The 15,633-nt window shown below is 36.7% G+C and overlaps 1 protein-coding gene across 3 annotated transcripts in view; it reads left to right on the forward strand.

The window, feature by feature from the left end:
* Positions 1-10,025, forward strand: part of ANP32E (acidic nuclear phosphoprotein 32 family member E) — a 42,510-nt gene extending 32,485 nt beyond the window's left edge. For 2 of the 3 annotated variants that reach the window (XM_045861655.1, XM_045861654.1), the window contains 4 exons: positions 1,035-1,200; positions 2,284-2,450; positions 6,855-6,921; positions 7,811-10,025. In XM_045861655.1, coding sequence (XP_045717611.1) covers positions 1,035-1,200; positions 2,284-2,450; positions 6,855-6,921; positions 7,811-7,881 — 471 coding nt within the window. In that variant the 3' untranslated portion in view covers positions 7,882-10,025. Of the gene's footprint in view, positions 1-1,034; positions 1,201-2,283; positions 2,451-6,854; positions 6,922-7,810 lie in introns of those variants that run through there. The other variant, XM_045861656.1, reaches the window with a different exon arrangement.
* Positions 10,026-15,633: the final 5,608 nt, after the last annotated feature.

Genomic DNA, 15,633 nt, shown 5'->3' on the forward strand with positions numbered 1-15,633 from the left:
ATTGCAGCACAGCGTTTGAAAATTGCTGATCTAAGCCCTGGCTGGTGTAGCTCAGTGGATTGAGCGCAGGCTGCAAACCAAAGTGTCCCATGTTCGATTCCCAGTCAGCGTACATGCCTGGGTTGCAGGCCATGACCCCCAGCAACCGCACATTGATGTTTCTCTATCTCTATCTCTCTCCCTTCCCTCTCTGAAAATAAATAAATAAAATCTTAAAAAAAAAAAAAGAAAAGAAAATTGCTGATCTAGATGACTAAGGCTTTCTTTTCCTTTGGAGTAAAACATTCAGCTAATTGTTTAAAATGCTGAGAACTTTATTTTATTATCAATCTCAGGAGTTGAATACCTGGTCTGAAAATTTTTATTACTTTCTTAAATTCTATTCCTTTTTCTTCCTTCTTGGTGATTTTTGTTTTAAAATCCTTACCCTTTCACACCCTGACTGGGGATCGAACCGACAACCTTTTGGTGCATGGGACAATGCTCTAATCAACTGAGCCACCCGGCCAGGGCCTTCTTGGTGATTTTTTGAGTTATTTCATTATTTGCTCATTTGTTTTCTGGTATGAGGAAAGGAAAAGGAGATGGATAAAGTACAGCTCTGAAAATTGTTGCTTAATTTTTAAAAAAGCTTGTGAAGAGGTTGAAATTGTTGAAAGTAAGCTTGACTGTGGATTTAAAGTAAACATGTATTGTTGTTTCTTATGTATGCCCAGATTCTGTCAACAAAATATACTGAGTGCCTACTATAAGTAAGGCACCGAGCCAGGTGCTAGAGACACAGCAGTGAACTGCAGCAAAGCTCCTACTTCTGTAGAGTTTGTGTGTCATGCCAGGGCCTCATTTAAGAGAATCAATGTAATAATCTTTCGTAATCTTATAATAATCTTGATGTGATAATCTTTCATTATAAAAGTCTAAAGACCTAAAAACCATTCTCTTGATTTCAAGTATATATTTTCTGGCTTATGAATTGAAAAGAAATAACATGATATTTTAAATCTTGAATATGTTTTAACTTTTTACTTTGCCAGCAAAATCTTAAAAATTTGAAAAGTCTTGACTTGTTTAACTGTGAGATCACTACCCTGGAAGATTATAGAGAGAATGTTTTTGAAATGCTGCAGCAAATCACATACTTAGATGGATTTGATCAGGAGGATAACGAAGCACCAGACTCGGGAGCAGAGGAGGATGAAGGTAATCATTCGTAATATTCATAAATGTGTCACAATTAGAACCTCCACTCTAGCTGTGCAAGTTACATTGGGCATGGACCTTTAGGTGGAGAAAAGGAAAGATGTTAGTAAGACAAGAAACGTTAAAAAACCCGAGCCCTAGTCCTGTATTTCTTCTTTTAAATTTCTGGTAGCTTTCAGGGAGTTTAATGATTGTTGTATCAGGCTCCATGAAATTTTATATCTGTATAAATCACCCAGGAAAAGTGGCAATGTATGTTTACTTATTTATTTATTTATTGTTGAGTTTTTTTGCAAGTTTTAAAATAGTATTTTTTAAAAAGTTCTATTCATCACAGTTTTACCTGTAAGAGCCACAAAGTACAAACAACCCATTCCATCAACTGATAAATGGAAAAACAAAATGCGATATATCTATACAGTGGAATAATATGCAGCCATAAAAATGAACGAAGTACTGATACCTGAGTGAACCTTGAAAACGTTCTACTAAGTTAAAGAAGCCAGACGCATTCATGTTGAAATGTCCAGAATAGGCGATTTCATAGGGACACAAAGTGGATTAGTGGTTGCCAGGGCAGGGGGAAAGGAGAATGGTGAGTGATTGCTAACAGATTTGGGGTTTCTTTGGGGGTGATGGAAATGCTCTAGAATTAGATGATGAATATATATTTTTGGATAAATGGGTGAGTAATAGATAAGGTGACAAAATGGTTGTTATTAGTAATGGCACGCTTTGTTACTATTACTTGAAAAGTATTGGATAGATAAACAATGTAATAAAATGATAAGAGTGATAGACAAGCAGGTTTTGAAGTGTCCACAAAGTAAAACAAACCAGTACATGTGATAGTTTGAAGAAAATCTTTACATTGAAAAAGTTTCAGCACTTAGAGACCATGTTTCTCGAGTAGTAAATATGGATGTTATAAAAGGGACATTTTAAAAAATAAAATCACCCTGAGATACTTTCCACCTTTGGTTTAAGAGTTTGAAGTGATTGGGGCAAGGATTAAAAAGATCAGTATTATTATCAAGAAACATTTGCCCAGCCATTTGTTCATCTCTGAAAATCCTTTTAAAGATGGAGATGAAGATGATGAAGAGGAAGATGAAGCTGGTCCAACTGAGGGATATGGGGAAGAGGAGGAAGAAGAGGAGGAGGAAGAGGATGAAGATGAAGCAGGCTCAGAATTGGGAGAGGGAGAAGAGGAAGTGGGCCTCTCATACTTAATGAGAGAGGAAATTCAGGTGAACAGACCCTTCTTTCATGTACTGGAAATCAATTATTTAAGAATAGGGCTAAGTGCTATAAAAAGTAAGGGGTGCAAAAATCTGAGTTGTTTCTAACTTGTGGGCTGCATGTGTCTGTCTGCCTGTGATTTTTCCCCCGGTTCAGACTATATCCACATAATCACAGACACCTGTTGATTGTACCGCCCAGATAGCTCTCAGATCCATTCTGCCCTCAGAGGCATGGTGGGAACATTTTACAGTTGTTTCCGACCCTCAGTTTCTGCGTTGAGAAAACCTAGATTATACCTACCTCATAGGATTGTTTTAAGGATTTAACAAAATAATACATGTAAAATATCTAGTTGCCGGCACATTGTAGGCACTCAAGAAGATTTTTCTTTCCCCTAATTATTTCTTGCTTGCGCTTTTGTTGTAGCTTTCTAAATGCCCTCTCTGAATTCAGCTTCACCACTAAGGTGTATCCTTCGAGGTGCTTGCCCGTGTAGTGTCCACGCAGATGTGATCCTATCACTGGCCTGCTTGAAACCCTTTCATGTTTTGCCCTGTTGCTACCAAGATACACAAGGCTTTTCATTATCTAGCCCCCGCTTCCTTCTCTGGCTGCATCTCCCTCAATACCAAATTAAATTGTCACGCAAAGCTATTTCTTGCCTTTCTGTCTGTATATAATGTGAGTATTCTGTTAGTAGAAAGAGGAAACAATACATTGTTTACCTGAAATGACTTTGTACTCATGCCCCCGATGAACTTTCTTTTTTATGAGGTAAACGTAAATATAGTGAAGCATGTAAAGTGCACTGATTTTATGTACAAGTCCTTGAAATTTTATATGTGGTTGTATTCATGTAACTTACATACAAATCATGCCTCCTGAACTTTTGTCTCTAAAAACTCAACTCTGGAGTTGCCCTGTTATTGAAGGTTTTTGTAATTTTTCATAGATAATCACTCCTTTCTCTGTTATCTTTGAACCTTGATAGGCTTCTAATGCCTATAGACACTTTTGTAAAAACTTGTTTATTTGGCCACTTTCTGCTAGGTGGTGAGAACCTTAAGGGGAGGGAGGGCCATTCATCTTTGTGTCTCAGCACCCAGTGTGTCAACTGGGACATAGTGGGCTTGCAGGAAACATCAGTTGACTTGAACAAATGATCTTCCAACTTTTGGGAGTTTAAATATTTTCTCCTAATGTTAAATTATCGAGTTTTGTTTACATAATTTATAATTTACAATAAATTGTTACTATTAAAAATAGTGTCTTCCTTAGATTACAAATTGTTAGTATTCTCATTTGTTTTCCTAATGACTTTTACATTGGTTAGGTAGATGATATCACTGATTAATGATAACTTTTCTCTGATACCATTTTATATGTAAAACTAGTGTGGGAAAAAATAAGACTCCAACTTGTTTGGAGCCATAGTGAGTGAGGAGCTATACAGTCTTGAAGACTGGAACTTTTAAGTCTTATTCATAGAGAAGGGCAACCTGTTCAATTTAAATTAGCATACAACTTGAGTATTTTTCCAAGTTTTATTTAGTAAAATAATGAACCCGTTATTTTTGTCTTTGTTTTTTAAAGATTTTATTTATTTATTTTTTAGAGAGGGGAAGGGAAGGAGAAAAGAGGGAGAGAAACATCAATGTGTGGTTGCCTCTTGCAAGCCCCCAGTGGGGACCTGGCCTGCAACCCAGGCATGTGCTCTGGCTGGGAATTGAACCTGCAACCCTTTGGTTTGCAGGACCATACTTAATCCACTGAGCTACACCAGCCAGGGCGGTCTTTGGTTTTTGATTTTCCCTGCCAATAATTCTTCTTAAGTCTATATAGTATTAAGTAATTTAAAAATGACCTTCAACTAATTGCAGATGTTTATTGAATATTGGGAAATATAACTAAAAATGACAAGGTCAAGTATAGAGCAAAAATCTTTAACGTAATACATACAACATTAAGTCAATGTAGTATCTCGGTAGCAGAGACCAGAAATTTTCAATATTTATATACTTGATATTTATCAAGTATTTACCAATATATTTTGAAATATATATCAATGTTTTAATATACTTTTATGTGTTTATCAATATTTAAATATTATATACATCATATATATGATGAGATAATTTGATGTTTAAAATGAAGTCTTGTTTTTAGAAACTGAGAGCCTTTGGAAGCGTCAGAGACTATTAAATTTAAAAAGAAATTAGAGGGAAATAGAAATGGTATTTGATTAGCTACTCTTTGAGTCTTATTTCTATTTCAGCTGCTCTTCCGAGGTAAGAAATTAATATGTATAAAGAAGGACTTCACGTAGGTGTATATTTCATAAAAAATGGGGAAGATGGCTTTAGGAGAATTGGAAATTAGAGTACAAATGAGGAAGCATTTTATTTTCCATTAATTGGGAAGAGACCAGGGTCTTTACACAGCAAGTTTCTGGTAGTCTAATAGATGATATTAAAAAAAAAGACTTAAAAACATGAATCAATTAATTTAATCATATTGTGTTTAAAACAAAATCCCGAGAAGTAATTAGCTTTTTAGACTTGGGCTTTTCTAAATAATCAAGGAATTAATGCGATTAGTATTTCAAGTGTTTTGTTTTCTTTAGGCAATCTTTTCTCTCTTTCTCTTTTTTTTATTATTGTTCAAGTACAGTTGTCTCCATTTTTCCCCCACCCCAGCCATCCCCTCCTCCCTCCCTCGATCCTTCCCTCCTGTGGCTCTGTCCATGTGTCCTGTACACATGCTCCTTACAACCCTTCCCTCTTTGAGAAATGATAAAAATAAATGATAAATATTTAAGTATATTCATTTACCATTCCTTGCAGATTTAAGATGTTTAAAATGTTTCTTCTCTTTCTTTCTCCTTCCCTCCTTTCCACACTCTTCTCTACCCACTTCTCTTCCTTTCTTTGATTTTTGTCTTTAGTTTAAGGCTAGGAATTCTCCTGATTTTTATTGTGGTTCCTTTTCCTACTCTTGGCTAACCCATATTCCTTCTCTTCCTTATAGCTTGGTGGCTCTGGTATGGAATGCTTTATAGTTTTTCTGTTAGCTAAATGCTGGAGAATTAGGTTCTGTTTAGTATTTCTAGACACAAATGGGGCTGTGGATACTGTGAAAAGCATGGGTTGTCCAAGTTTCCCTAACTATTTGCCAGTTAAAGTCTTTTTAAGGAGCAATAAACTTTTATGGGGTTGGAGGGGAGACCCTAGATTGGTTCCATTTTTTTCAACATATAGTAGAATTCAGCCATTTGGAACATAGCTAAGAACAAGGCAGTAAGTATAAAAGGTCTCTGAGTAACCAAAATAAAAGTAACAAAAGACATTTTCTTTGTAGGGCAGTATTCAAGCTGTTATTCCAGACCTATTTTCTCTTTATATTCAATCCTCTGATAAGCTTGTTGATCTCTTTTCTGAATCCATAGCAGATTAAAATTGAAATAGTAACTGACTGCAAAAGACAAGGCATAAAAACTAGGAAAAGATACAACTCTAAGTAGAAGCCAGGGTAATTTTTAAAAATGGGAAAACCATCCCACATATGTTAATACTCTCTGAGGGAATTGGTGTATACTAATTAATTAAATGTCCATGATCAAAATGATGACTGTGATAATTCAAGGGGGTTTGCGAGGTTTAGCAGAAAATGGTAGAGAAGTGTGCAGTGCACTTCGGAGATTTGGATCCCAATTGGCTAAAGTACAAAAATCGTGTTGATGTTTCAAGGCTATGTTTAAATCTTATCTGTAGAACAATTCATTCCACAAGAGTTACAGATCAAGTTTATTGTCATCTTAATTGACATTTGCTATTTTGACACATAGATTTTTAGATGCAGAAGCAACTTATAGATCTTTTTAGATAAATACTTTCTTTTATTGATTGGAAAATTGAGGTCCAGAGAGATGGACTTATTCAATACAACTGTATTAGTGCCAGGATTCAGGTAATCCCTACCATAATGTAGAAAATCAAAGACACTGTCTTTGAAAGACAGAAGATCCCCTCCCATTATAGTAGGCACTGGGCACATTTGGACATTTAAATTACTCAAAATTCAATAAAATGATAAATTCAGCTCATTTGCACTGGTCACATTCAAATGCTCAGTAGTCGTGTGTGGCTAGTGGTTACTGGATTGAACAGCATGGATATTGGGCATTTCCATTGTTGGAGTGTTTTGAACATGCTGGTCTAAAACAACTTGTTTTCATAAAGAAACTAGATTTAGTTGGGTTTTTAAAAAGATCATGTATATAAGTTACACAGACGTTATCAGAACACAGAACAATCAGAGGTTTCTTTGCTGTTGTTGGAATGTATTCATTATCAATCTAAAAATCTGTGTCATGGCTCATTTATTCTCAAACCAAATATTTGAATTTCAAGGATGAAGAAGATGATGATGATTATGTTGAAGAAGGGGAAGAAGAAGAAGAAGAGGAAGAGGAAGAGGGTGAGTTATATTAGCCATAAGAATAGTCTAAAATTGCCCTGGCCAGGTGGCTTAGTTGGTCAGAGGGTAGTCCCATACACCAAAAGACTGTGGGTTCAATTCCCGGTCAGGGCACATATTTAGGTTGCTGGTTCCATCTGTGGTAGGGGCGCGTACAGAAGGCAACTGATCAATGTTTCTCTCTCACATTGATGTTTCTTTCTCTCTCCCTTCCTGTCTCTAAAATCAATGAACATATCCTCAGGTGAGGATTAAAAAATACATATTTTAAAATTAAAGTTACAGCTATTCATAGACTTTAAAGAATGAGTCAATAATCCAAAATTATTACTGATCTCTTTGATTTTGGCAATGTATCAAAGAATAGCCTTGAAAGGCATAAAACCCTTTTTAAAGTAATTTTCTCAGAGTATTCATTAAATCTAATTAAAAATAGATTATAACATTTATTGGAGATAATGGATATTTGAGCTTAATTTATTATTTGTTTATGGTCTTAGATTTTGGACAATGTGAAGCCTTCTCTAGAAGGGAAGAACAGTTGAACTCAATAATACCCTTTTACATTTGCTGTCTGGCACTCTACCCAGGCCTTTCAAAATAAATTAAAAAATTCATTAATAATTCCATTAATGTCAAGTCCTTAGTTTCGTGACCTGTACTTCATGATTTGGCCACAAGGGTGCATAGCAAGTCATTATTTATGGATTTCTAATCTATTAAGTAAGTCTGTTCAATATACTGAAGTTGAAAAGAAATTCAGAGAGGAAATGTAACTTCTAATTTTCTTATGCCATTAACTTTACTAAGATAGATTTAAAACTTTGTAACTTAAGAAATATTTGCTAAAATTAAGTACTTTGTACTTTTCATTTCACTCTTCTTTTAGAAGAAGAAGGTCTTCGAGGGGAAAAGCGGAAACGAGATGCTGAAGATGATGGAGAGGAAGAAGATGACTAGATCATTCTAAGGCCAGATTTCCTAAATTCCTGGGTGTGCAATAGAGTGATCATATCTTCCTTGTTGCTTCATGTATAATAGCTATCCCTACAGAAGATAATGTGTAACTTTTTATAGGAAAAGTGTGGTTTTACTATTTTTGCCTTATCATTCCAAATAAGACTTACTAGTCTGTTAATGATCATATTGTATGTAGAGAAAAATTTTCATTGACCCCATTGTGAAATTCCCTAGCAGTTCATTTAGAATCTTAATTTTTCTAATACAGGCTCATTGTATTAGTCATTTTTAGCCCATAATTAAAACATGATGGCTTTTACACAGGCATAGTATGGTGCATTTCATTAATAAGGTTTTATGGTTATTTATGAATTAACTGAAATCAGTCAGCTGGAATATGAAATAAAAATAGTCTTTTGAATAAGTTTATCTTTTTAGAGGTGACCCAGAGATCTTTAGTTTGAAGGTAATGACTTTCTTTGGCTAAGGGCTTTTGGGTACTTATCTGTCACATGAGTAACTTGGAAAGGGGAGCAGAATAGTAAAGGTTCTATTCAACAATGTAGTTATGGCTTTTGGGGAGGCTTCCGGAACCTTGTGAGCCCGGTGACTAATCCGATTTTATTTCTGAAGGAAAAGTTGCTATAGTAAGTTCAGAGACATGCAGGTAGTAAGCCCTTTGTTCTTCCAGCTGAATGAGGATCATGATATGCTAATGGTTGTTTATTTTGTTTTTAAGTGTGCATTTTTCATTTTCCTTTTGGCAGTTCTTTTATGATCACCTTCCTTTCTTGTTTCACTCTTCTCCCTCTTCTCAAAAGAAAAAAAAAAAGGTTGGGAAACATGTGAATATCCAGGAAAACCTTTGGTCTTATACCTCAACTACTTTTTCAGACCTGTCTCAGTTTTAAACAAGCTAAGTGGAACTGACCATTTCTGAGATCTGAATATTATTATCAATGCAGTTTTATGCAGCAGACTGCTTACTGGAAATCTTTCTTGGTTGACAAGATGTACAGACTGTGTAGTAGGGTAAAGAAGGAAAAGAAGCAGAGGGGCTTTTGGAAGCAGCAACAGTGTTCCTCAAAAATCAGAATAATTGCCTGTTGATAATTAATGAGACATTCAAGCCAAAATTTTAAGTTAGCTTCCCAAAGGATTTAGCTACCGCTCTGCAAGTATTTCTAATTTTTCTGAATAAAACCTTTATTCTTTCTAAAGTTTTAAAGCATTACCAGATACAACATTTGATTGGAAGATATTAGGCAGTGGGAAAAATACTTGCAACTGTATATTGAAATTAAGATTTGTTTTCAAGTGGATGTCCATTAAAAGTAGAAAAATATTTGGGAAAAGTGCAAGTGTGTGTTTTCTTATATGGCTACTAATTATAATATGAGTAGACAGGTACATCTCTCTCTTTGTTGTGGAGGCTCCATGTTCAAGGCTATTGCTTTTTTGATCTTGGCTCTAAATATTTTCCCCTTTTGTTTTGAATATTTGTAAGTTTTTTTAAGTTAGGGTCAGCTAATTAATTGAAGTTACACTTTCATATTTGGACACATTTAAATTAGTGTAGTGCTGCTTTTTTTGTTAGTTTAAAAATGTATGACTTAGTTTTAAAGTAAAAATTAGAAAGTTACTCGTGGATAAATTAAAAGAGTTGCACAACTGACTGAAATAAAACTTGGGGTAAGTTTTGTGGGGGGATTTGAATATCCAAGTAGCTATTATTTTACTCTGTTTTAACAATTGAAATGCTCTGTTTTAGTCCCGAAGGCTTCTCATTACATATATGCCAGATTACAAAATACTTATTTTTAAAATTAAATCTATATATTCACTTTCTTATCAATCATCTTATTGTGCAATCAAAATTAGATTTCTTTGATTTGAAAACAACACTTAAGAGCCTCCAAATAACTTTTTAAGACCTATTTAGCTTTGTGGGTGATATTTTCATGCAAATAAGTAAGGGCGGGTTTTATATTTTGTAGAAGTTTGGGGTCCTATTTTAATGCTCTTTGTATGGCAGTATGTATATAGTGTGTTAAATTCCTCAAAACTCTCCTTAAAAATCTTTGGAGTTAATACTTTTGTGCAACTGTGTTTTAAATAAAGCCATGACAGTGTTAAACAAAAAATGCGTACTGATTCTCTTTTTTTTGTTTGTTTGTTTCTGGCCCGTTTTTTCTGTGGCTGCTGTAAGTTAAAGTTTTTGAAACTGAATTACTTCAAATAAATTGGAGATTTGTTGTTAATTATTAGTTTCAGTGTATGACATTCACTTTTGAACACCACCATTGGGGGTATTGAAGTTTTTTTTTTTTTAAGATTTTATTTATATATTTTAGAGAGGGGAAGGGAGGGAGAAAGAGAGGGAGAGAAACATCAATGTGTGATTGTGTCTCACGTGGCCTCCTACTGGAGACCTGGCCTGTAACCCAGACATGTGCCCTGACTGGTAATGGAACTAGCCATACTTTGGTTCATTGCCAGTGCTTAACCCACTGAGCTACACCAGCCAGGGCAAAGATCTTTTTAACTGAGAAACAGCTTGAAAGTTAATTCTGGGTTGTGATATGAGACATTACAATTTAATAGTTTGATTCATGATCTGCCTTATTTTTTTTTCAAGAAGCAGAGAAAATTCTGGATTTCCTTAATTTTCTTCTTGGAGTTGCAAACAGCCATTACTTTGGGTATTTTGGTTTGAAGTAATACCTTTATTACCTGCAGTTGAAGTAAAGATTATCTATAGTTAACTAAAGTGATAATAAACCTATTATACATCAGTAGTTTTCTAAAATGAGTCCAAACTTAATTTATTCAGAACCATCAGGTAATCTCAATACAAACAGGTAATTCTTCCAAGTTTACCTTGAGTAAATCAAATTTGAACCAAACAATGTTTTTTTCTGTTCTCTTAGTTTTCTTGTGATAGTGGTTTTTAAAATGTTTCATTTGTAGGCAACTCAAATGTATTTTATCAAATCAAGATAGAAGTATAACGCTAGTAGTAGTTTTTGTGATTGCTTTAACAGTTTAATATTGAGAAGGTATTTTAATTATGCAACTCTGCTTCCTGAGAGGTGGAAAATATCAAAGTATATTTCAATTACAGGAATTGTTTATTGGAATTAGTAGGGTGTTTTTTTGGTTTACATCTTAAAAAAAATTCAGGACTGGTAACATAACCAGGGACGTTATACAGCACCTTTGCAAGAGGCAGGGAGCAGATGCCCACCCTGGATGTCCCTGTGTCATGGGGAACTCTTGCCCTGACTAAAGATGGCAGCTGAAAGAAGACTCCCTTAAATCTACTACAATAAGGCAAGAAGTATTCAAAGGGAAGAAAAGCAAGGAACTACAACCAAGATTACTCTATCCAGCAAAGCTATCATTTAGAATGGAAGGGCAGATAAAGTGCTTCCCTGATAAGGTCAAGTTAAAGGAGTTCATCATCACCAAGTCCTTATATGAAATGTTAAAGGGACTTATCTAAGAAAAAGAAGACTAAAACCATGAACATTAAAATGACAGCAAACATCTATCAACAACTGAATCTAAAAAACTAAGCAAACAACTGGAACAGGAACAGAATCACAGAAATGAAGATCATTTGGAGGGTTATCAGCTGGGAGGGGGAAGGGGGAGAATGGACAAAAAGGTATAGGGATTAAGAAGTGTAATTGGTAGGTACAAAAAGACAGGGAGATGTTAAGAATATTATAGGAAATGGAGAAGCCAAAGAGCTTACATGCACGGCCCATGGACATGAACTAAGGGGGGTGGATTGTTGGAGGTTGGGTGAAGGGGGGCAAAGGGGGCAAAATTGGAACAACTGTAATAGCATAATCAATAAAATATACTTAGAATAAAGATTTCACTGCTACCACTGCAATTAAGACAGTACAGCCAAATACCTACATGTTACTAATCCAACAGTTAATGCTCAGTCATTATCTTACTTTAATTTTTAGTAAGTAATCCTTTTAATAAAAAGGGTTCACACTCCTGGTTTTGCACTGACTGGTTCCTTCTTTTTTTCTGGTTCTTCTTCCTCAAAATTTCTTTAGAAATTTCAGTCCTCTGATTTTTTCATTTCTCAGTCAATGCTCCTTTATTCAATGCTGTGATTTTCAATAGTGTTCATGTACTGACAACTCCTAAAATCCTATCTCCAACGTGACCTTCTTGAATGCCAGATTCATACACAGGGTGGGCAAAAATAGGTTTACAGTTGTGATATAAATAATACAATAATAATAAATAATAAAGACAAGAATCGGCTCTTTGTTTTGCATACAACTGTAAACCTACTTTTGCACATGCCTATACTCAAATACCTACTTCGTATCTCCATTTGGATATCTACAGACATCTCAACATGTTGAAAAAGAAATAAACTCACAGCTCACATTGAACTCACTGGCAAAGTCTCTCAGCTTAACCCTAAAAATATATCTTAACTTTCACCACTTGTCACCACTTTCACTGCCATAACCACGGGCATTCTCTCTGCAAGTCTTGAAAGCACTGCCATTTGCTCCCTACTTTCTCATCCTGCCACCCGGTAGCCAAATTCAAAGCCTTTTCCCTCTTGGTTAAAGAAAGTGGTAGAACTAAAGTTTCTGGTGGAGGTGTTAGATAATGAACCAATTCTGTGAGAGATTGTAATTCAGAACACTTAACTATTATTTATTCCTTGCACTATATTTTAAAGAGAGGCGTTTGAACATAGGACATTTACTCTCCCAATTGCTGAAAATTTCCCCTCTGCTGTTTCTGGGACTGGATAAGTCATATTCAGCAGCTGTTGTTTAATAATAGCATTCTATTGCATTCCTTTTTCATGTATTAACCAGCCTAAGATTTGAGAACCTGGCTTGTGTGATTTGTCCCCAGGCCGCTACTTGTGTTACTAGTTTATTGGACAGCCCGAACTTGAAGGTGAACAGGTTATACCACATAATAGAAATTACAAAATGAGTTGATTTCCAGGAGAATCTATAAAAAAGACTACATACTGTAAAATACCTTTATTTCATCCAAATCTGAGTACTTTTCTGGGTGGTAAGACCTTGGAGTAGGGTTATCTTATAATATCAATTCTGATAAAGAAAGAAAAAGAAGTACGACTTTAAATTTTATGAATGTTTACCAATAATTTAAATGTTTAAGGCATCATTTGGGCCTGTTCACTTATGAAATGGACACATCCACATTGCTGGTCAATAGTAACACCTATCACTAAATAGCCACCCAACGCTGGTGAAAACCACCTCTTTTTTACTCTGACAATGTAAATACTCCCCTATTTCTCTGATTCCCCTGTTAAATACTCAGACTGCAGCATCTTGTGGATGAACGCCATGGTCTGTGCTCTCCGCTTCAGCTGCGACTTTCCCTGAATAGACCCAGTCCACAGACCCAGAATTAACTCACAGAGACCATACTAAGTTTCTCCACTTTGAGGCATTTTCTCTCAGTCTTCTCTTTTGGCATGGAGACGCTAGCAACAGGCTCATTGGAGCCTCAGCAAAAGCTCAATGTCATTTCCAACGACAGCTGTGACTGAGGAATACTGGGATTGGTAGAAAAATCTGTAAGTGCAATGGAAGCAACAGTAGTTGAAGCAACGAAACTTAACCAATGACAGCAGCACCAGGGGAAACTAGCGTCTCCAAGGGAGAGAGCAGTTACCATCATGCAACTCTGGCAGAGAAGTCCATGCAAGTCCAACGTGCTTTTAGTTGTGCACACACCCTTCTCTGGTTTTCTGACATTCTGAGTAAAGAATGAACTCATTTTTGCAGTGTTGAGGATTTATATTTGTATGAAATAAGTGAAATCTTTCTGAATAGGTTTCCAAGTGAGGGGGCTTCTTCTTCTTAGTATTTTTAACCATATTGGGATATGTGGTGGGAAATTTCCCTTTTTATTGTTTTGACATATTTGGCATTTTATCCTTTTGCACTATTTTTTTTGTATCCCCACTGCCAAGGTTCCTAGGCTGCAGTTGTCAGCGCGTGGATTAGAACTCTACAATTAAGTCTTATCCATTTTACGTTTACTCCATTTCCTTTTCACATCGACTCCAACCTTAAGACTGAGTTTTCTCTAAATCCTCTTTCTCTCCCATACTGCTCTGGGGTGAACCAACCACATCACACAGGTAATCTTATCCTAGCATCATTCTTTCAGATTCTTGATAGAGGGACTGAAAAAGCAGATCAGGAGATTTTATTAAAATGCTTAAATTGGAATAAAGTGCTCTTCTGGGACTCATCTTTTGAGGTAAATTGTGTCAGTCCTATGGGACACTTGCCTCTTTAAATTTTTACCTTACTTTTCCAAAATCCTTAACCCCTGAGATATAAAGCAGTTCCCCCTTTTTAGAGTACTATTTTTACAACGGTGCACTCCAGATTCTGGAGTCTCGAGCAGCAGGATTTGAACATCTTGGGAAGACAGCGACAGAACTGCAAATTGGAGAAATGACTACGGAGGAAAAGAAATGGCCTTGACTGGCGGGCCTGGGCTGGGCGCGCAAAGCCAAAGGTCGCCAGTTGCATTCCTGTGAGGGCACAGGCCCGGGCTGCAGGTTCTGTCCCAGCTGGGACGCGTAGGACAGGCAGCTGATCAACATCGTTCACTCACACCGATGTTTCTGTTTCCCTCTTTCTCCCTCCAATCCCCTTTGTAAAAAATAAATAAATGAAATCTTTTAAAAAAAGAAATAAAAAGCATCACTTGAGCATGTGCCCCTAATTTTAAACAAATTAACTGTGACCCTGGCCAAATTGTTCAGCCTCTCAGAATGTTTGCTCACTCCACCACTGCGACCGGAAGTCCCCTCATTTGCCCCTAATTTGATTCGGGGGACCGACAGCAATAGGGCTGCCAAACCAAATTCTTACATTTAAGAGAGCAGAGTCGAAAGGCTGGGAGATTAAAAACAGGTCAGGCCAGCGGGCAAACGCAGGCTGACCGAATTGCTCCGCAAGGGCGCTTCCCGAAACGCCTGGGATTGGGCCAGAAACGCTGCAATCCCGGTCACGTGCTCACGCCCCGCGCCCCCCTCTTATGCGTGAGGGCAGTCGTGCGCCGGCAACTCTCAGTCCGCGAGTTGCGCAGGCGCGGGGCGAGGCGGGTGCTGTCACCCCTGGAGGTCTGGTGCTGAAGGTCCGCATGAGGCGCCCTCGGCCTTCCCGCTGCTTCTCCCCATCTCCGCCCAGCAAATGCATGGTCAAACTCGACTGTGAGGACCTGGGGACCTTGTCTTCATTCAGTCTTATACATTTTAAACCCTCGCTTAAGGATTTAGAGCTTCTGTTTTATTTTTAATTCCAAACATTGCCTTATTCTGTTTCACATTCAAGAATACCATCCAATTTAGCAACTAGGAGTGGCAGTGTATGTCTTTGAAAGATCAGGTGGAAATGTCATTGGCCTGAGGCCACTTAGCTTTTCCCTCTTGTTTGTCCCGTTTCTGGTTCAGGCTTGTACTTGGGTGACCTTTGTTTCTTGTCTGTAGCCTGCTCTTCTGTGTTGTTCCTATTGCTTCTCTTAAAGCCAGAATGGCTGGATTGATCTGAGTCTCAATCGTCCAGTCAACTCAGTATCCAGGGACAAATTAATTCTGCAAAATACATAGAGCAACCAACTAGAGGGAAGTCACTGAAAAATGACATGCAGCCCACATGTAAAATGATAGCTTTAACGTATGTAGGATTTCTCTTTTCTTCT

This window comes from Phyllostomus hastatus, unplaced genomic scaffold, assembly GCF_019186645.2.
Source record: "Phyllostomus hastatus isolate PE091 unplaced genomic scaffold, TTU_PhHast_1.1 phas_scaffold_216, whole genome shotgun sequence".
Lineage (NCBI taxonomy): Eukaryota > Metazoa > Chordata > Mammalia > Chiroptera > Phyllostomidae > Phyllostomus > Phyllostomus hastatus.